This window comes from Thalassophryne amazonica, chromosome 9, assembly GCF_902500255.1.
Source record: "Thalassophryne amazonica chromosome 9, fThaAma1.1, whole genome shotgun sequence".
Classification (NCBI taxonomy): Eukaryota; Metazoa; Chordata; class Actinopteri; order Batrachoidiformes; family Batrachoididae; genus Thalassophryne; species Thalassophryne amazonica.
Genome location: NC_047111.1, coordinates 63,745,501 through 63,766,683, shown reverse-complemented (window position 1 = coordinate 63,766,683; position 21,183 = coordinate 63,745,501). Strand labels below are relative to the sequence as shown.

The 21,183-nt window shown below is 39.2% G+C and overlaps 1 protein-coding gene and 1 long non-coding RNA gene across 2 annotated transcripts; one reads left to right on the top strand and one right to left on the bottom strand.

Annotated features, from left to right (window-relative positions):
* The first annotated feature begins 2,455 nt into the window (after nt 1-2,455).
* On the top strand, nt 2,456-10,413 carry LOC117517950 (olfactory receptor 1F1-like). The gene is made up of 3 exons (XM_034179075.1): nt 2,456-3,373; nt 9,524-9,547; nt 10,396-10,413. The coding sequence occupies exons 1-3, from the start codon at nt 2,456-2,458 to the stop codon at nt 10,411-10,413; spliced, it is 960 nt and encodes a 319-aa protein (XP_034034966.1).
* Nucleotides 10,414-15,702: 5,289 nt separating this feature from the next.
* On the bottom strand, nt 15,703-20,583 carry LOC117516564. The gene is made up of 3 exons (XR_004562466.1): nt 20,570-20,583; nt 17,690-17,692; nt 15,703-15,785 (listed from the first exon to the last, which is right to left on the bottom strand). It is a non-coding gene; the product is annotated as an uncharacterized LOC117516564 (long non-coding RNA).
* Between the last annotated feature and the right edge of the window lie 600 nt (nt 20,584-21,183).

The window sequence follows — 21,183 nt, the reverse complement described above, 5'->3', positions numbered from 1 at the left end:
TCTCAATATCATTGCTGAATATATTATCAATTAAGGTGGCACTATGGGATGTAATTAAGGGAGGTTTGGGCCTCCCTGTACCATGAGTGAGCTTGCACCAGCACCTTTTTAGTACTTGTTCATTTTCTGCTCTGGCCCTTCCTGTTAGTTTTCCTTGTTGATGGCTCACTTTATTTTTGCTAATCATGTCTCATTCACATTGTTTGCTGTTTTGAAAATACGGGGGGTGGGGGGTTAGAATAAATCACCTAGTTTTGCATCAGTCATCTGCGTTTTCCCTTCCTGCATCATTGGGTTCAATTTGACGTTGCTAAAACATAACAATACATTGAAAAACATGATGCTGCCACCACCATTCTTCACTGTAGGGATGGTGCCTGGTTTCCTGCAAACATGATGCCTAGCATTGACACCAAAGAGTTCAATCGTTGTCTCATCAGACCACAGAATTTTGTTTCTCATAGTCTGAGAGTCCTTCAGGTGCCTTTTTGGCAAACTCCTGGTGGGCTGCCATTTACCTTTTACTAAGGAGTGGCTTCCGTCTGGCCATTCTACCATACAGGCCTGATTGGTGGATTGCTGCAGAGATGGTTGTCCTTCTGGGAGGTTCTCCTCTCTCCACAGAGGAATGCTGGACCTCTGACAGAGTGACCATCAGGTTCTTTGTCACCTTCGTTAGCCCCTTCTCCCTCGATAACTCAGTATGGATGAGCAGCCAGCTCTAGGAAGAGTCCTGGTGGATCTGAACTTCTTCCATTTATGTATCATGGAGGCCACTGTGCTCATTGGGACCTTCAAAGCAGCAGAAATGTTTCTGTACCCTTCCCCAGATGTGTGCTTCAAGACAATCTTGTCTCAAAGTCTACAGACAATTCCTTTGACTTCATGCTTGGTTTGTGCTCTGACATGCACTGTCAACTGTGGGACCTTATATGTAGACAGGTGTGTGTCTTTCAAAATCATGTCCAATCAACCCCATGTGGACTCCAGTTAAGCTGTAGAAACATCTCAATGTTGATCAGTGGAAACAGGTTTCACGTGAGCTCAGTTTTGAGCTTCATGTTAATGGCTTTGAATTCTTATGTACATGTGATTTCTTTGTTTTTTATTTTTAAGAAATTCGCAAAAACTTTTTTCACATTGTCATTATGTGGTATTGCATGGAACCCGGGAGGTCACTTAAAGTGATTTTTTTCTGGCCATGATAATTCGTGTGCACGTTTTCCTTTAATTTAGCCCTCGATTTAATAAAACATGCACACGTTTTCCTTTAATTGAGCCCTCAAATTAATAAAATAAGTGCACGTATTCCTTTCGTTCAAAATTATCTCCATAATATGACCTAAACTGTCATACTCACCCCGGGGAGACGGCATCCTTTTTAATGTGCTTAAACTCCAGATGATGGCATGCTGGGTAGCTTGAGTTCTCTGTATGTCCTTGTGCGCCCAAACCATGACATACCCTGACCAGATCCATGTCTAATGGGGAAATGGATTACACTGTCTCCTGGTTTGTTGACTAATAGCCACCATTTATGTGTCAAGATAATATTGAGTGCACGTTTTACAAATTGTGTAGCTCATGCCCTGGTTTTACTCAAATGATGCTTAAAACATGCGCACAATATAATGAAACATGTGCACAATATAATAAAATGTGTGCACAATATTATAAAACATGCGCACAATATAATAAAACGTGCGCACAATATTATACGAGTGCGCAATATAATAAAACGTGTGCACAATATAATAAAATGAGCGTGCAATATAATAAAATTAGCGCACAATGTAATAAAATGTATGCACAATATCAGAAAATGAGTGCACAATATAATAAACCTGCGCACATTCTCTCCACATGCAAAACATTTTGCGATGACACTTTCAGGGCTCCGTTGTATTGTGTGTAGAATTGTGAGAAAAGAAAAATTTCACCCATTTTTGAAAAAGGCTGCAACATAACAAATGTGGAAAAAGTGAAATTCTATAAATACTTTCCAGATGCACTGCACACACATTGAATGGGGGTGTAATGGCACCATGGTTTGAACACTGGCCTTTTTAGTAGAAGCATGCCGATTGAAGTCCAGACTGGGATTTTCACCCAGTGACCCCTTGCTGCCCACCCAATGGTAAAAGGGGTGCATGACTAACAGCTTTGGAAGGTATGAAGTGGCAAAGAAAAGAACTGGCCACTCTACCTCACGGTGCCGTAAACTTCCACCTGTGCAGTACTAACTAGTACATTGGACTCACCCCTTACTTTCACACACACACACACACACACACACACACACACACACACACACACACACACACACACACACACACACACACACACACACACACACACACACACACACACACACACACACAGATTTGTCTCCATATGGGTCACAGGACTCACTGACAGAGACACTGCTCTGTCACAGTGAACAATGAGTCGTACAATGGGATTATTCAACTCTGCTCTTGGAAGAAACATCACCTTTGTGCGTCCTCCTTATTTCATACTTAGTGGATTTTCTGGCATACCTCATATGAACTATTACTATGTCTTTCTCCTTGTTGTTTATATTGTGTCAGTGTTGGGAAACACAGCTGTAATGGCTGTAATATTGTTGGACCGAAATCTAAGAACTCCAAAATATGTTGCAGTTTTTAATCTTGCATGGACAGACCTGCTTGGTAGCACTGTTCAGGTACCAAAGGTTCTTGACATCTTTCTGTTTAATCACCACATCATCTCCTATAATGACTGTATGACATTTCTTTTTTTCTCCTACATGTGTCTTTCTATGCAGGCTCTTAATCTGGTTGTTCTCTCCTATGACAGACTGATAGCGATCACCTTCCCACTGCACTATCACATGAAGGTCACACACAGGTTTATATTTTCTTTGATTGGCTTTTTCTGGGTTTTAATCATAACCGCTGTGCTCATTGCAGTGGGTCTTCTCACAAGACTTTCTTTCTGTAATTCATTGATTATTAGGAGTTATTTCTGTGATCATGGAAAAATATTTTGGTTGGCCTGTAATGACAACACTCCCAACAATGTATTTGGTTGGATTTTGACAGTTCTTATTCTTTGGGTTCCATTGATATTTATACTGTTAAGTTACATGTATATTGGCTGCACTCTGACTAAAATGGCTTCAGTTTGTGAAAGACAGAAAGCTTTTAAAACCTGCAGTGCTCACCTTTCATTAGTGGCAATCTATTTCCTCCCAATTTTAATCACATTTTCCTTCAATAGATACATGCCTACAAATGCCAGAATTATAAGTCTGTCCATGACCTCTGTCATTCCACCCATGTTAAACCCATTCATTTATGTTCTGCAGACAAAAGAAATAAACAAATCTGTGAAAAAGTTGTTCAAAATCAAATGGAAATCCAAATTTACAATCAAATGGTAACCATGAGGAATGTATACAGAGATTGCGTTCACAAAATAAATTTCAAAAAAGCTGTGAAAAAGTTAGTAAATGTCACGTTATTCAACATCAGCCATTTTAATAATTCCATTTTCATTAGAATATTAATGTGGCATTTTGACAGATATGGAGCTCCATTTAAAACAATCAGGAAAATGAAATGATCCATTATTTGGCACTAATGTCTCTAGTTCTGCATGTCTGCACATTTCTAACAATCATATTTTGCATATTTTAACCTTTCTCACCATAAAAATATCTTGGAATATTTTACAGCATTACCTGGAATGAATTGATGAAGTTAAAAATATAAAGTTCATTAGAAAATTTCTGGTGCATGAAAACCTCTCATCTATTTCTGATGATAACCTGTAACACTCCACATATTAAGCAGGAAGACTGTTTTACTTTTGTGATAACAAGGAAATACACCATAAGAAGCACAAAAAGGAACGTTGTTGAAGTGTTTAGGTGCTTCACATCTCAAAGGTTTGTTTTCATTCTCATGTTTCCCAAAACAACTAAAACCAACTAAATGTTTTTTCGTAAGTGTAGAGCAATTATTATTATTATTATTATTATTATTATTATTATTATTATTATTATTATTATTATTATTATTGTTATTATTGTTATTATTATTATTATTATTATTATTATTATTATTATTATTATTATTATTATTAATGATTACTTGTGATGAGATAAAAAAGTACTTTCTGTTTGTACATTTATTAATGCCATGTTGTGTTATCATTGCTGACACAAGAAGGCAGCCAGAATTCCCAAAACTTTGCCTGCAGACAGTTTAGAAGATCTCAGTGTCTACGGCCTCCCCAGTTATCACATTAAAGGACATTTGTCTTCATGTTGCGTGTCCCTTTTGTTTCTCCCGTAGACTGAACAACATTCAGGTCAGCAGTGTCAATTTTGACTCCTCTGTTACTATGAGCTTATCTTTAACTTCTGTAACAGTCGGAGGTAAAAGACAATAAAATAAAATAAAGTGTTCCTCATAGGAACAGGTGCATTTACTGTAGACACGTGTTGAGGGCATAATATGGGTATCCATTGTGCTCCAAATTCCATAATTTTAAGTAGCAAAACAAAAATACTTTTAGTTGCACTTCTTTGGCCTCCTGGTGAAGTGCTATATTATTGGGGACGTGGGCCTTTGAGTGATCGTGCATTGATCCCATTGCAGGTGGTTGGCTGTGAGACTCCAAAAGGTTTCACAACAAGACAATGGTGGCATGGTGGCTTAGTGGTTAGCTCTGATGCCTCACAGCAAGTAGATCGTGGTATTGCTTCCTGTCCTTTCTGTGTGGAGTTTGCATGTTCTCCCAGTGTCTGTGTGGGTTTCCTCCCACAATCAAAAACATACTATTTTGGGTCTGCTCATTTCTCCACCCTTGACGAAGGCAGCATCTCTCCATCTGGAGTTGGTCCTCAGGAGCTGGACTCTGGCTGCCTGCTGCGGCTCATGGTTTGCGTGTGTTTAACTGTAATTAGGATGGGTTAAATGTATATGTGTACAGTGACATGATGTTATGCATATGGATGCAAAAATCGACTTAACAATAAGATGTAAAATGTATTTATTTCCTGCAGATACAGAAAGAGGAAACATATGGGAAAATAAAGCAACATGCAGCTCATGTCTATCATGCAAATTTATGTTCAAGCTGACACATCATGTGCAAGTGCAACCCTTCAGGCTTTTTTTTATGAATATGGTTGTCCAAACTACACCTTCCTGTAAATGTATTAATTATAGAGTCTGTGGCATCATAATGACAACAATAAGAAGAAATTTAAAAAGGCATACATCTATATTATTGTGCTGACTGTAAATTGTGCTGCAATGCGTTATAGGAGTTCTGCATTTTGGGGTTTTAAGTGTTGTTATTGTGGTTCATGTTAGTTTAACAGTGTTGTTAGTGTTACTGATTTATTGTGTTTTTGTAATTCAGTTGGTTTAGTCAGTTTAGTTAAGTGTCATGTTGTCACCATAAGTGAAAAGTGTATTGCATTTGATGCCTTCCACCACCGTCTGTGTTGTTTCATGTGAAAAATAAAAGCACTTCCTTGTGGCAGAGTGCAGAAAAGGGAAAAGCTCTGGCTTGTTCTTTGTTCTTCCACATTGCTTGCCACATTGGTGTCAGAAGTGGGATTTCAGCCTTTGTAAGAATGGAGAGAGAAATTAACGAGCTTCAGCAAGCCATAAAGCAGAGCATGCCATTTCTCTGGGACTTGGAGCAGCAGAAGAGAGAACTTACCAGAGACGGACATGACATGCCAAGGCTATATCAGCCTCTGGAGGCTGGGAGGAGCAGTGCAGCCAGAGACATGCTGCATACTGATGATGCTCCAGATGGCTCCAGTGCACAGTGCTCTCATCACTCTCTGTCAATGGGGAGGGTTACTGCCACCAGCGCCGTGAGAGCTGCTGATCACAATTCACTGGAGGTTGCCACTGTTGCTGCAAATGAGCCTCTCCCATCGACAACCACAGCCTGCTACATGAAGCTGAAGAGGCTGAGGTGGTGCTCTCCACCCAATCTACACAACCAAGGGTGCTTGCTCCACAACCACTCGGCAGGATGGCCAACTACAATGGGGTGAAGAGACTGAATGGGTCCACCAAGCCATACCACCAACACTTCAGTTCACTCAGCTGCAGTAGTGGGCACATTTCTGATAATCCAGTAACCGATAATTATCGAAGATAAAGTTTTCATTATCGGATTATCTTTTCAGATTACTTTGAAAACCATTATCGGACTAATTATCTTCTGATAAATTTCTGTCCGTTAATTTTTAGACCGTCAATGTGGTAAACAAAGGTTAACAGATGTGTCGTTCCACCCTCTGCAAAAAGAGGAGAGCGGCTTCTAGAAGAAACCGCTCTATCCTCTGCAGGCAAAGAACTGGTCACAGAAGAAAAAAAAGAGGCATACATTTTTAACTTATGGTTCAAATTTTAACCAAACTAATTTTGGACGTTATTTAAATTAACATCACTTCTGAAGTTTTACAAAGTGAAAATATCAGGTATATGTTTTAGTTTTAAAGTAATGCACTAATTTTTAAGGTTTTAGTGTGGGCATGCTCTGTCCATGTGCGTTATGGGTGATAGGGTGATCTCAGTACGGTAATTTTAGTACGGTAATCTCAGTACGTTCACAACAGGAGAATGCATTTGAGACACTCTGATCAGGACCACAGCATTAAACTCTAGTGCCTAAAAGTCTTGTGAATATATTCTCTGGGTTTATAGATGTTGTTTTTGTTTGCTTTGATTAAATTCCACCCATCTTAAACGTAGCAAGTAGCAACACAGATTATCTGGAATTTTGTTTTCGGCAAGATTTCAAGATCTCTACTGCCATCTACTGGCCAGTAGTGTTCATGGCAGTGCTCAGACTGAAGCTGGGCAGACACTGTACCACAGAACTGCACGGTGTAAAAGTTCAGAGCGCCCGATTTATGTTCTCACACACATTGTACGTTCAAAAACCACACATCGGACTCGTGTTTCCAGAAGCAAAACGTAAACAGAAGCTTTTTTTTCAAACTTAATTTACAAAAACTCTCGATGGGAGACATCAAAGTTTAAACAAAACAAAACAAAAGAAAACAAAAAACATTACAAGACAGGTCTGCGGTGTTTGCACAGGCACAAGAATATCAAACAGGTTTGATTTTCATCTGACCATACGTTTGCTGATCAGCAGGTGGTCGTGAGATGTTAAACGCAGCTCATTACTCCATGTATACTATAACTCAACAAAAATATAAACGCAACACTTTTGGTTTTGCTCCCATTTTGTATGAGATTAACTCAACGATCTAAAACTTTTTCCACATACACAATATCACCATTTCCCTCAAATACTGTGCACAAACCAGTCTAAATCTGTGATAGTGAGCACTTCTCCTTTGCTGAGATAATCCATCCCACCTCACAGGTGTGCCATATCAAGATGCTGATTAGACACCATGATTAGTGCACAGGTGTGCCTTAGACTGCCCACAATAAAAGGCCACTCTGAAAGGTGCAGTTTTGTTTTATTGGGGGGGGGGATACCAGTCAGTATCTGGTGTGACCACCATTTGCCTCATGCAGTGCAACACATCTCCTTCGCATCATCCGTGAAGAGAACACCTCTCCAAAGTGCCAAACAGCAGCGAATGTGAGCATTTGCCCACTCAAATTGGTTACGACGACGAACTGGAGTCAGGTCGAGACCCCGATGAGGACGACGAGCATGCAGATGAGCTTCCCTGAGACAGTTTCTGACAGTTTGTGCAGAAATTCTTTGGTTATGCAAACCGATTGTTCCAGCAGCTGTCCGAGTGGCTGGTCTCAGACGATCTTGGAGGTGAACATGCTGGATGTGGAGGTCCTGGGCTGGTGTGGTTACACGTGGTCTGCGGTTGTGAGGCTGGTTGGATGTACTGCCAAATTCTCTGAAACACCTTTGGAGATGGCTTATGGTAGAGAAATGAACATTCAATACACGAGCAACAGTTCTGGTTGACATTCCTGCTGTCAGCATGCCAATTGCACGCTCCCTCAAATCTTGCAACATCTGTGGCATTGTGCTGTGTGATAAAACTGCACCTTTCAGAGTGGCCTTTTATTGTGGGCAGTCTAAGGCACACCTGTGCACTAATCATGGTGTCTAATCAGCATCTTGATATGGCACACCTGTGAGGTGGGATGGATTATCTCAGCAAAGGAGAAGTGCTCACTATCACAGATTTAGACTGGTTTGTGCACAGTATTTGAGGGAAATGGTGATATTGTGTATGTGGAAAAAGTTTTAGATCGTTGAGTTAATCTCATACAAAATGGGAGCAAAACCAAAAGTGTTGCGTTTATATTTTTGTTGAGTATAAATGATGCAGGACGCGCAATTAACCTGAAACTTGGTGCGATCCAAAAAATTCTCGCACGAATGAAAAATCAACTGGAAAAGGGCTGAAACTTGCACTGGCACCAGTAATTGGCAGTGTTCTTTTTATTTTGACACTTGTTATATCAGATGGTTATCTAATTACAACTTGGCTTTTTTTTTTTTTTTTTTTTGAAAATGCCTTTTTATAACAAATAAAAAAGGGCATATTTTATAAAAGCACATTTATCTGTAAAGACCAACACATGACACACCTCACATTAACATGTTGGTTTACATAGAATGACTCAACCAGTCAGTGTAGCGGAGGTACATTTTACCCAGAATGCCATGTGTCTGTATTTGTTACAAAACTTCAGAATTAGTGCATTATTCAACATTAAAAGATATATGTTATATCTTAACTTTGCACAAATGACAGAACTGACATTAATGGAGTTATTCTATCAGTATTCATTTTATTTATACACCAAACCATAACTCAGCACTGCTTTATTTTCCAAGACCTTGGCCTGATGGCAGCACTGTGATTGAGTAGAGTTGAGCTTTCTGGCTTCTCTCACTTGTATCTGTGCTGGAAGCCATGTACTAAGCTGGAGCTTCCAGCAGGGGGCAGGACGTTGAAAAACAAAAGTGCTGATTCATTGTTTGCGTCTGTCGCTTTTGATGCTTCCAAAAGTGATCGGAGTGTTAAAACTCAAAATCAGTATTTTAGTAGTTGCGACTATACTGGAGACAATACTGGAATTTATCTGTTATCACTTATCTGTAACTTTCAATACATTTTTGGGTGGTTTATCGTTTTATCTTTATCGAAGATAACTTTTCAGTTATCTGGTTATCAAAGTTAATTTTTTGGTTATCTGTGCCCACCACTGCTCAGCTGATCACTGCTATTGGTGTGACGAGCCTGGTTACATTGCACAGAACTGCCCTGCCCCTGCCCCAAAAGCCATGGTGGTGGGATATTAGTACTTCCTCTGCATTACAACATTTCTTTGTGCAAAGTGCGCTGTATAGTTCAACGATGCACAGAGACACTATCTGCAGCAAGATCATGTTGTAGGTCTTTGGAGCAGGTCTGTGGGTTGACTATGACTTTTCTCACATCCTTCACTTCAGGTTATCTGAGATTTTTCTTGGCCTGCCACTTCAGGCCTTAACTCGTACTGTTCCTGCGGTCTTCCATTTCTGCACTATGTTCCTCACAGTGGAAACTGTCGGCTGAAATCCCTGAGATAGCTTTTTGTATCCTTCCCTTAAACCATGATGTTGAACAATCTTTGTTTTCAGGTCATTTGAGAGTTGTTTACTGGATCCCATGTTGCCACTTATTTGATGAGATGCAAAGAGGGGAAACATTTGCAAATGGCCACCTTAAATACCCTTTCTCATGATTGAATTCACCTGTGTAAGGAGGTCAAGAGTCAGTGAGCTTACCAAACCAATTTTGTGTTGCAGTAATTAGTGCTAAATGTATTCAAATCAATAAAATGACAAGCGTGCCCAAATTTATGCACCTGCCCAATTTTGTTTAAATAATTATTGCACACTTTCTGTAAATACTAGTAACTTCATTTCACTTCTCAAACATCAGTGTGTTTGTCTGCTATATGATATATTTAACTGAAATTTCTGATCCAGACAACCAATGATTTATAAAGGAGAATTATGAAAATCATCAGGGGTGCCCAAACTTTTGCATACAACTGTACCACAGGAAAAACAACACACTGGAAAACAGATTAATCTCCTGTACTGTTTTTGAAGGAAATGTTCAACATTTGACTTTTCCTATTTCAATGTGGACTCAAAATTTGGCATCTCTGGTTTAGTGTAGGCTTTCCACTGAATTCTGACGGGATCTCCTCTATTAATGCGAGATCTCCTCTTTGTCTTTTATTTTATTATTATTTTTTTATTGAGACAAACAAAGCGTAACATAAAAACCTTACAGAGGCTGAACATACCACAGAAAAAACAGCATACTGAAAAAGAGGTTAATCTCCTGTGCTGTTTTTTTTCCAGGAAGTGTTCAACATTTGAAATATCCTGTTTCACTGTGGACTCAAAATCTGGCACTTCTGGTTTGGGCCTCCCTGTACCATGAGTGAGCTTGCACCAGCGCCTTTTTAGTACTTGTTCATTTTTTGCTCTGGCCCTTCCTGTTAGTTTTCCTTGTTGATGGCTCTCTGGATTTTTGCTATTCATGACTCATTCACATTGTTTACTGTTTTGGAACTACGGGGGGATGTATTGTTACGTTGCTAAAATGGAACAAAAACATGAAAAAAACATCCCCACAGCATGATGCTGCCACCACCATGCTTCACTGCAGGGATGGTGCCTGGTTTCCTTCAAACATGACACCTGGCATTCACACCAAAGAGTTCAGTCTTTGTCTCATCAGACCAGAGAATTTTGTTTTTCATAGATTAAGAGTCCTTCAGGTGCCTTTTTGGCAAACTCCAGGTGGGCTGCCATTTTGCTTTTATGAAGGCGTGGCTTCTGTCTGGCCACTCTACCATACAGGCCTGATTGGTGGATTGCTGCAGAGATGGCTGTCCTTATGGAAGGTTCTCCTCTCTCCACAGAGGAATGCTGGAGCTCAGACAGAGTGACTATCAGGTTCTTCGTAAGGTCTTTCTCCCCTGATTGCTCAGTTTAGATGAGCAGCCAGTTCTTGGAAGAGTCGTGGTGGAGCTGAACATCTTCCATTTATGTATCATGGAGGCCACTGTGCTCATTGGGACCTTCAAAGCAGCAGAAATGTTTCTGTACCCTTCCCCAGATGTGTGCTTCAAGACAATCTTGTCTCAGAGGTCTACAGGCAATTCCTTTGACTTCATGCTTGGTTTGTACTCTGACATGCACTGTCAACTGTGAGACCTTAGATGTAGAAAAGTGTGTGCCTTTCCAAATCATGTCAAATCAACCCCATGTGGACTCCAGTTAAACTGTAGAAACATCTCAAGGTTGATCGGTGGAAACACGATTCACGTGAGCTCAATTTTGAGCTTCATGTCAGCGACTTTGAATTCTTATGTACATGTGATTTCTTAGTTTTTTTTATTTTTAAGAAATTCACAAAAAACTTTTTTCACATTGTCATTATGTGGTATTGTGTTTAGAATTGTGAGAAAACAAGAATTTCACCCATTTTTGAATCAAATCAAATCAATTTTATTTATATAGCGCCAAATCACAACAAACAGTTGCCCCAAGGTGCTTTATATTGTAAGGCAAAGCCATACAATAATTATGGAAAAATCCCAACGGTCACAATGACCCCCTGTGAGCAAGCACTTGGCGACAGTGGGAAGGAAAAACTCCCTTTTAACAGGAAGAAACCTCCAGCAGAACCAGGCTCAGGGAGGGGCAGTCTTCTGCTGGGACTGGTTGGGGCTGAGGGAGAGAATCAGGAAAAAGACTGTGGAGGGGAGCAGAGATCAATCACTAATGATTAAATGCAGAGTGGTGCATACAGAGCAAAAAGAGAAAGAAACACACAGTGCATCATGGGAACCCCCCAGCAGTCTACGTCTATAGCAGCATAACTAAGGGATGGTTCAGGGTCACCTGATCCAGCCCTAACTATAAGCTTTAGCAAAAAGGAAAGTTTTAAGCCTAATCTTAAAAGTAGAGAGGGTGTCTGTCTCCCTGATCCGAACTGGGAGCTGGTTCCAGAGGAGAGGAGCCTGAAAGCTGAAGGCTCTGCCTCCCATTCTACTCTTAAAAACCCTAGGAACTACAAGTAAGCCTGCAGTCTGAGAGCGAAGTGCTCTATTGGGGTGATATGGTACTATGAGGTCCCTAAGATAAGATGGGACCTGATTATTCAAAACCTTACAAGTAAGAAGAAGAATTTTAAATTCTATTCTAGAATTAACAGGAAGGCAATGAAGAGAGGCCAATATGGGTGAGATATGCTCTCTCCTTCTAGTCCCCGTCAGTACTCTAGCTGCAGCATTTTGAATTAACTGAAGGCTTTTTAGGGAACTTTTAGGACAACCTGATAATAATGAATTACAATAGTCCAGCCTAGAGGAAATAAATGCATGAATTAGTTTTTCAGCATCACTCTGAGACAAGACCTTTCTAATTTTAGAGATATTGCACAAATGCAAAAAAGCAGTCCTACATATTTGTTTAATATGCGCATTGAATGACATATCCTGATTAAAAATGACTCCAAGATTTCTCACAGTATTACTAGAGGTCAGGGTAATGCCATCCAGAGTAAGGATCTGGTTAGACACCATGTTTCTAAGATTTGTGGGGCCAAGTACAATAACTTCAGTTTTATCTGAGTTTAAAAGCAGGAAATTAGAGGTCATCCATGTCTTTATGTCTGTAAGACAATCCTGCAGTTTAGCTAAATGGGGTGTGTCCTTCATGGATAGATAAAGCTGGGTATCATCTGTGTAACAATGAAAATTTAAGCAATGCTGTCTAATAATACTGCCTAAGGGAAGCATGTATAAAGTGAATAAAATTGGTCCTAGCACAGAACCTTGTGGAACTCCATAATTAACCTTAGTCTGTGAAGAAAATTCCCCATTTACATGAACAAATTGTAATCTATTAGATAAATATGATTCAAACCACTGCAGTGCAGTGCCTTTAATACCTATAGCATGCTCTAATCTCTGTAATAAAATTTTATGGTCAACAGTATCAAAAGCAGCACTGAGGTCTAACAGAACAAGCACAGAGATGAGTCCACTGTCTGAGGCCATAAGAAGATCATTTGTAACCTTCACTAATGCTGTTTCTGTACTATGATGAATTCTAAACCCTGACTGAAACTTCAAATAGACCATTCCTCTGCAGATGATCAGTTAGCTGTTTTACAACTACCCTTTCAAGAATTTTTGAGAGAAAAGGAAGGTTGGAGATTGGCCTATAATTAGCTAAGATAGTTGGGTCAAGTGATGGCTTTTTAAGTAATGGTTTAATTACTGCCACCTTAAAAGCCTGTGGTACATAGCCAACTAATAAAGATAGATTGATCATATTTAAGACCAAAGCATTAATTAATGGTAGGGCTTCCTTGAGCAGCCTGGTAGGAATGGGGTCTAATAGACATGTTGATGGTTTGGATGAAGTAACTAATGAAAATAACTCAGACAGAACAATCGGAGAGAAAGAGTCTAACCAAATACCGGCATCACTGAAAGCAGCCAAAGATAACGATATGTCTTTGGGATGGTTGGGATTGGGATGTTGAAAATAGCAGCTGCCTATTTCACAAGAAAATTAACGAAGTAATGTTAAATTTTACCAAAAAGGGAAGCCACAACAAAAGAAAGAGAAATCTATTACCATGGATAAATGATGAATGTAAGAAATGGATGAGAGACAGAGATGAGCAACTAAAAAAATATATCAAATCCCATCTCATCACAGACAGGAATAAATTTACCTCACTAAGAAATAAGGTTACTCAAATTATGCGAAAGGTTAAAGCAATTTTTTTTTATGAATATCATTTCTGAAGCAAATGGAAATTCCAAAAGATCTGGCAAAGTTTAAATAAATTAACGGGGAAGGATAAAAAAGCAAAACAAGGAATTGAGCTAAAAATGAACAATATTGCTGTGACTGATCCAGATCTATTGACAAATGAATTTAACAATTATTTCCTCATTTCTGTGAGGGAAATAAGTGAATTATTTCCATCTCCTGATCTCAAACCAAGGTCTATTGATCTCACACAGCCTGTTTTTAATTTACGTGAAATAACAGGGCTGGAAGTGTCCAAAATTATTGGTTCACTAAAAAATTCGAAGGCTAAAGACATTCATGGACTAGATACTCATCTCCTAAAATTATGCAAAGAGTCCCTTGTTGCACCAATAACACACATGGTTAATTTATCACTTAAACAGAGAGTTGTCCCATCGTCCTGGAAACTGGCCACAGTCACCCCAATTTTTAAATCTGGTGACAGTTCAAATATATCCAATTATCGACCAATCTGTATACTTCCAGTCATTTCCAAGGTTGTTGAGAGATGGGTAGCAAATATTATAAATGAACATTTAAATTATAGTCCCTTTAATCTACATGCTATGCAATTTGGGTTCAGAGCAAACCACTCCACTGAATCAGCAAACAGCTTCTTTATAGAAAAGGTGAAAAGTAAACTGGATATATATCCTTGTGTTGGTGCAGTGTTCCTTGACCTTAAAAAGGCTTTTGACACTGTTAACCATGAAATTCTTCTAACAAAATTAACAGACTTCAATTTTTCACCAGAGGCAATTCAGTGGCTTAAATCATATTTATCCTCAAGAAAACAATGTGTACAAATTGACAGTGTAAAATCATCGGTCCTGGATGTCTCTGTTGGTGTGCCGCAAGGATCAATACTTGGTCCCCTGTTATTCTCCCTGTACATAAATGATCTTCCCAAAATATGTAATAACGTGAATTTCCAAATGTATGCAGATGATGCTGTAATTTATACTCATGCAAGGAGCGTTAAAGAGGCAGCTTCTATTCTGACCTCAGCCATGGAGCAAGTAAATGACTGGCTTTTGAAATCATCTTTGCTTCTCAGTTCCAAAAAAAATGGTCTGTTTGATGTTCTCAAAGGAATCAAAATAAATTAAAAGTTCCGGAGTATACTTGAGAGGAGAAGAATTACAACTTGTCACAGAATTCAAGTACCTCGGCATGATACTTGATTCCACTTTGTCCTTCAAAAATCATATTAAAAAACTTGCCAAAACTGTCAAATTTAACCTTAAAAATTTTAAACAAATCAGGTCTTTTCTAACACTTGGTGCTGCCAGAATGTTTCTCCATTCAATGATTTTATCTCATATTGAATATTGCATCACAAGTTGGTATCTCACCACAGTTACCAATTTGAAATTCATTGAATCTCTGTACAAAAAATCTCTTAAAGTTTTTGACCGAAAACCTAATTCTTTTCATGTATGTAATATTTTAAACAAGTACAATCTTTTCAATTTTGAAAATTTTATAAATTTTAAGTATGTATGTTTCATTTATAAAGTGCTACATGGACTAGCCCCACCTCCAATGTCTACCTTGTTTAAACCTAAGATTTCAAGTGGCCTGAGAACCAGGGCCTCCTCCAGAGGAGACTGTGAGGTCCCCCACAGGAGAACAACTTTTGGACAGAACACTCTCTCTGTGAGGACCACTAACATCTGGAACAGTCTTCCTCTACACATACGGGAGAGCCCTACATTGATCAGGTTTAGAGCTCAACTCAAACTATGGCTGAAAACAAACCAGTCATGTGACCACTAGACTTTTAACATTCCCTTGTGTTGTTTATTTTGTATATTATATTTTCTTTCTTATGTATTTGCCTGCCTAGGGACTACGGATGAAAACTAGCTTTGTAGCTATAATCCGGCATATTTACATTTGTTTTTATACTGATGTTCATTAATGTGCATTGTCCCTATTCAAATAAATAAATAAATGGTTATGAGTAATTTTTTCTCTAATAGTTAAAATTTTATTAGCAAAGAAAGTCATGAAGTCATTACTAGTTAAAGTTAAAGGAATACTCGGCTCAATAGAGCTCTGACTCTTTGTCAGCCTGGCTACAGTGCTGAAAAGAAACCTGGGGTTGTTCTTATTTTCTTCAATTAGTGATGAGTAGTAAGATGTCCTAGCTTTACAGAGGGCTTTTTTATAGAGCAACAGACTCTTTTTCCAGGCTAAGTGAAGATCTTCTAAATTAGTGAGACACCATTTCCTCTCCAACTTACGGGTTATCTGCTTTAAGCTGCGAGTTTGTGAGTTATACCACGGAGTCAGGCACTTCTGATTTAAGGTTCTCTTTTTCAGAGGAGCTACAGCATCCAAAGTTGTCCTCAAAGAGGATATAAAACTATTGACGAGATAATCTATCTCACTCACAGAGTTTAGGTAGCTACTCTGCCCTGTGTTGGTATATGGCATTGGAGAACATAAAGAAGGAATCATATCCTTAAACCTAGTTACAGTGCTTTCTGAAAGACTTCTACTGTAATGAAACTTATTCCCCACTGCTGGGTAGTCCATCAGAGTAAATGTAAATGTTATTAAGAAATGATCAGACAGAAGGGGGTTTTCAGGGAATACTGTTAAGTCTTCAATTTCCATACCATAAGTCAGAACAAGATCTAAGGTATGATTAAAGTGGTGGGTGGACTCATTTACATTTTGAGCAAAGCCAATCGAGTCTAACAATAGATTAAATGCAGTGTTGAGGCTGTCATTCTCAGTATCTGTGTGGATGTTCATCCAGGCGGAGGCATCGGTGGAGGCAGTTCATCCAGGCCCGAGGCGTCGGCTACATCTGAGGCTAACAGCGGCTACATCCGAGGCTAGCAGCGGCTACATCCGTGGCTGGCGGCGGAGGCATCGGTGGAGGCGGTTCATCCAGGCCGAGGCATCGGTGGCGGCGATACATCCAGGCCCGAGGCGTCGGCTACATCCGAGGCTAGCAGCGGCTACATCCGTGGCTGGCGGCGGAGGCATCGGTGGAGGCGGTTCATCCAGGCCGAGGCATCGGTGGCGGCGATACATCCAGGCCCGAGGCGTCGGCTACATCCGAGGCTAACAGCGGCTACGTCCGAGGCTAGCAGCGGAGGCATCGGTGGAGGCGGTTCATTCAGGCCCGAGGCATCGGTGGCGGCGATACATCCAGGCCCGAGGCGTCGGCTACATCCAAGGCTAACAGCGGCTACATCCACGGCTAGCAGCGGCTACATCCGGGGCTGGCGGCGGCTACGACCGGGGCTGGTGGCGGCTGTGAACGAGGTTAGCAACGGGGAGGGTTGGGGTGCGGCTACCGGACCTGTGGTGGTGAAGGCTACTGGTGAGAATTGTTTTTGTAATCAATTGTGGCCATACTGAGCCACGACAGTCGGCATGGCACCACCCAGGAAAACAGATAAACTCGAGGAAGATATAGAGGAGATAAAGACCTCATTAAACCATATATCAAAAGACATGTCTAATCTAGACAAACTGATGGTGGAAATTAAAGAACTCCAAAATCTGGTTAAAGAGAAGGACAAGATCATTAAGAAACTTGAGCAACGTGTAGATGAACTTGAACAATTTACTAGAAAAGATGACGTTATAATATCTGGACTAGAAACAAGGCATCGGACATATGCAAGGGTGGTGGATTCTGGTGTAGCCAGTGGGGAGGATGCACCACCTGAAGAAAGACAATCATTGGAACAACAAGTTACAAACTTTTTATATCAAAAAGGTGTTGTCATCCATCAAGACACAATATCAGACTGTTATACTATTCCAACTAAAGATAGAAAAAATAAACTATCTAACATTGTTATACGATTTACAAGCAGAAAATATAAAAATGAGTTATTAAGACAGGCAAAGAATTTGAAAGGAACGAGTGTCTATATAAATGAGCATCTAACAAAAAAAAATGCAGATATTGCTAGGGAAGCAAGACTACTAAGAAAACAGAAACATATTGTTGCTACATGGGTCTGGAATTGTAGGGTGTGGATTAGAGTGAAAGAAGGAACAAACGGTATACAAATCAAAAACATGGAGGACCTTACGAAATACAGACCTGAATAGACAATCAAATATAACATCTGTTGGTAATTGGACCAACAAAAAATCAGATCAAACATGGAAACAGAGGATAAAATATATGACATAGACACTAATATTGATGAAAATATGTTTGACTTAAAAACGATTGGTTATGAGTATTATACAGTAGAACAGCTGAATAGTGAAAAAATTGCAGAAGATACCCTGTCACTCTTACATATAAACAGTCGAAGCTTGTATTGTAAAATGTCACAAATAAAAGATTATTTAAATCAGTTTAAAAATAGATTTAGTATTGTTGCAATCACTGAATCTTGGCTTAAAGATGATCTCATGGATGAAGTTCAAATGGAGGGATATGAGCTGTATTTTGTAAACAGAAGATATAAAAAAGGCGGTGGTATTGCTCTGTATACAAAAACAGATGTGATGTGTACAATTGTTGAAGAAATGACAATTATGAATGATGTCATAGAAATTGTAACAGTGGAACTTGTACATGAAACATCTAAGAATATTTTAATCAGTTGTGTATACAGAGCACCAGATTCTTGTGTTGTGAAATTTACAGATAAAATAATTGAATTATTCCATCAAATTAAAAACAAAATGCTTTTTATGTGTGGGGACTTTAATATTAACATAGAAAGCTCCAGCTGCCAAAGATTAAGTGATTTTGTGAATTCAATGTATAGTTTGGGGTTATTCCCCTTGATAACAAAACCAACCAGAATTACATCGCAAAGTGCAACGGTAATTGATAATATATTTACAAACAGAACAGATGAAATTATCAAGAATGGGATCTTCATGACAGATATTAGCGACCATTTACCAATTTTTTCAATATTTAAATCTAAAAATAGGTACAACAAAAAAACTGATATAAACTTTAAAAGAGATAAGTCAGTAAAAGCCTTAGAGGCATTAAAATATGACCTTAAAAATCAAAACTGGGAAGAAGTTTATGTCAGTGATGTTAATGTAGCATATAACTCATTTATGAAAATATTGATGAAATCATACAATAAAAATTGTAAATTAATTGAAATTAGTAAGAAAAGAGTAAATAAACCATGGCTGACAAAGGGAATAAAAAATGCTTGTGCAAAGAAAAACTGTTTATACAGGTGCTTTTTAAAATTGCAAACAAAGGAATCAGAACATAAATACAAAAAATATAAAAATAAACTATTAACAATAACTAGGAAACAAAAAAAAGATTATTACAGTGAAAAACTAAATAAGAGTAAAGATAATATGAGGGTAACATGGGGAATTATAAAAAGTGTGATTGATAGTGATGGAACGAAAGAAACTATTCCAAATTACTTTGTTAAGGAAAATAAAGAGATATACGAGGGCTGTCAATAAAGTAACAGTCCTTTTTATTTTTTTCAAAAACTATATGGATTTCATTCATATGTTTTTACGTCAGACATGCTTGAACCCTCGTGCGCATGCGTGAGTTTTTCAACGCCTGTCGGTGACGTCATTCGCCTGTGAGCACTCCTTGTGGGAGGAGTCGTCCAGACCCTCGTCGGAATTCCTTTGTCTGAGAAGTTGCTGAGAGACTGGTGCGTTGTTTGATCAAAATTTTTTCTAAACCTGTGAGACACATCGAAGTGGACATGGTTCGAAAAATTAAGCTGGTTTTCAGTGAAAATTTTAACAGCTGATGAGAGATTTTGAGGTGATTCTGTCGCTTTAAGGACTTTTCACGGTGCGAGACGTCGCGCTGCGCTCTCAGGCGGCGTCATCAGCCTGTTCAAGCTGAAAACCTCCACATTTCAGGCTCTATTGATCCAGGACGTCGTGAGAGAACAGAGAAGTTTCAGAAGAAGTCGGTTTCAGCATTTTATCCGGATATTCCACTGTTAAAGGAGATTTTTTTAATGAAAGACGTGCGGACGGATCCGCGCATCGAGACGCAGCCGACGCGGTGCGGCGGCACAGGAAAAACACCTCCGTGTTGATAACCATTTGTAAAATCCAGGCGGCTTTTGATGGCTTTCAGTGGAGTGAGTATATGAGAAATTGTTTAACAGGCAGGACATGTTCCAACTTGTCCTTAAGGCTTTCAACAGAGGTGTTTTTCCTGTGGCGGAGCGTCGCGGCGGCTGCGTCCCGACGCGCGGACCCGTCCGCACGTCTTTCATTAAAAAAATCTCCTTTAACAGTGGAATATCCGGATAAAATGCTGAAACCGACTTCTTCTGAAACTTCTCTGTTCTCTCACGACGTCCTGGATCAATAGAGCTTGAAATGTGGAGGTTTTCAGCTTGAACAGGCTGATGACGCCGCCTGAGAGCGCTGCGCGACGTCTCGCACCGTGAAAAGTCCTTAAAGCGACAGAATCACCTCAAAATCTCTCATCAGCCGTTAAAATTTTCACTGAAAACCAGCTTAATTTTTCGAACCGTGTCCACTTCGATGTGTCTCACAGGTTTAGAAAAAATTTTGATCAAACAACGCGCCAGTCTCTCAGCAACTTCTCAGACAAAGGAATTCCGACGAGGGGCTGGACGACTCCTCCCACAAGGAGTGCTCACAGGCGAATGACGTCACCGACAGGCGTGGAAAAACTCACGCATGCGCACGAGGGTTCAAGCATGTCTGACGTAAAAACATATGAATGAAATCCATATAGTTTTTGAAAAAAATAAAAAGGACCGTAACTTTATTGACAGCCCTCGTATGATATAAAAGAAGTTGCAAATGGGTTTAATGATTATTTTTCAAATGTAGGGTCAAGTCTGGTGGGAAATAAACCAATAATAGAAGATAAATTATGTACATTGGTAAATACGGTCAATAGTATTTTCCTGTAAAAAACTGTGTAAGCAAAAGATCAACTGACCATGAAGATTTAGACATGGTGACTGTAAAAAGTATAATAGAAATTGTTATTGAACCATTTAATTATATTTGTAATCTGTCTCTGTCAACTGGGGTTTTTCCAGATGAAATGAAAATCGCTAAGGTAGTCCCATTATATAAAAATGGAGACAAACATAATTTTTCTAATTACAGGCCAGTATCATTGCTTCCACAGTTTTCTAAAATTATGGAAAAAGTTTTTGTAACAAGATTGGATAAATTTATTGAGAACCATCATATTTTAAATAATGCTCAGTATGGATTCAGAACAAAACATTCGACAGCTATGGCAATTATGGAACTAATAGAGAAAATATCAACAACAATAGATAATAAGGATTATTTTGTAAGTATTTTTATTGA

Coding starts and splice junctions, on each gene's coding strand:
- LOC117517950 (XM_034179075.1), top strand. CDS start 2,456: ATGGGATTATTCAACTCTGCTCTTGGAAGAAACATCACCTTTGTGCGT. Junction 3,374..9,523: donor CAAAAGAAATAAACAAATCT/GTGAAAAAGTTG, acceptor CTGCCACTTCAG/GCCTTAACTCGTACTGTTCC.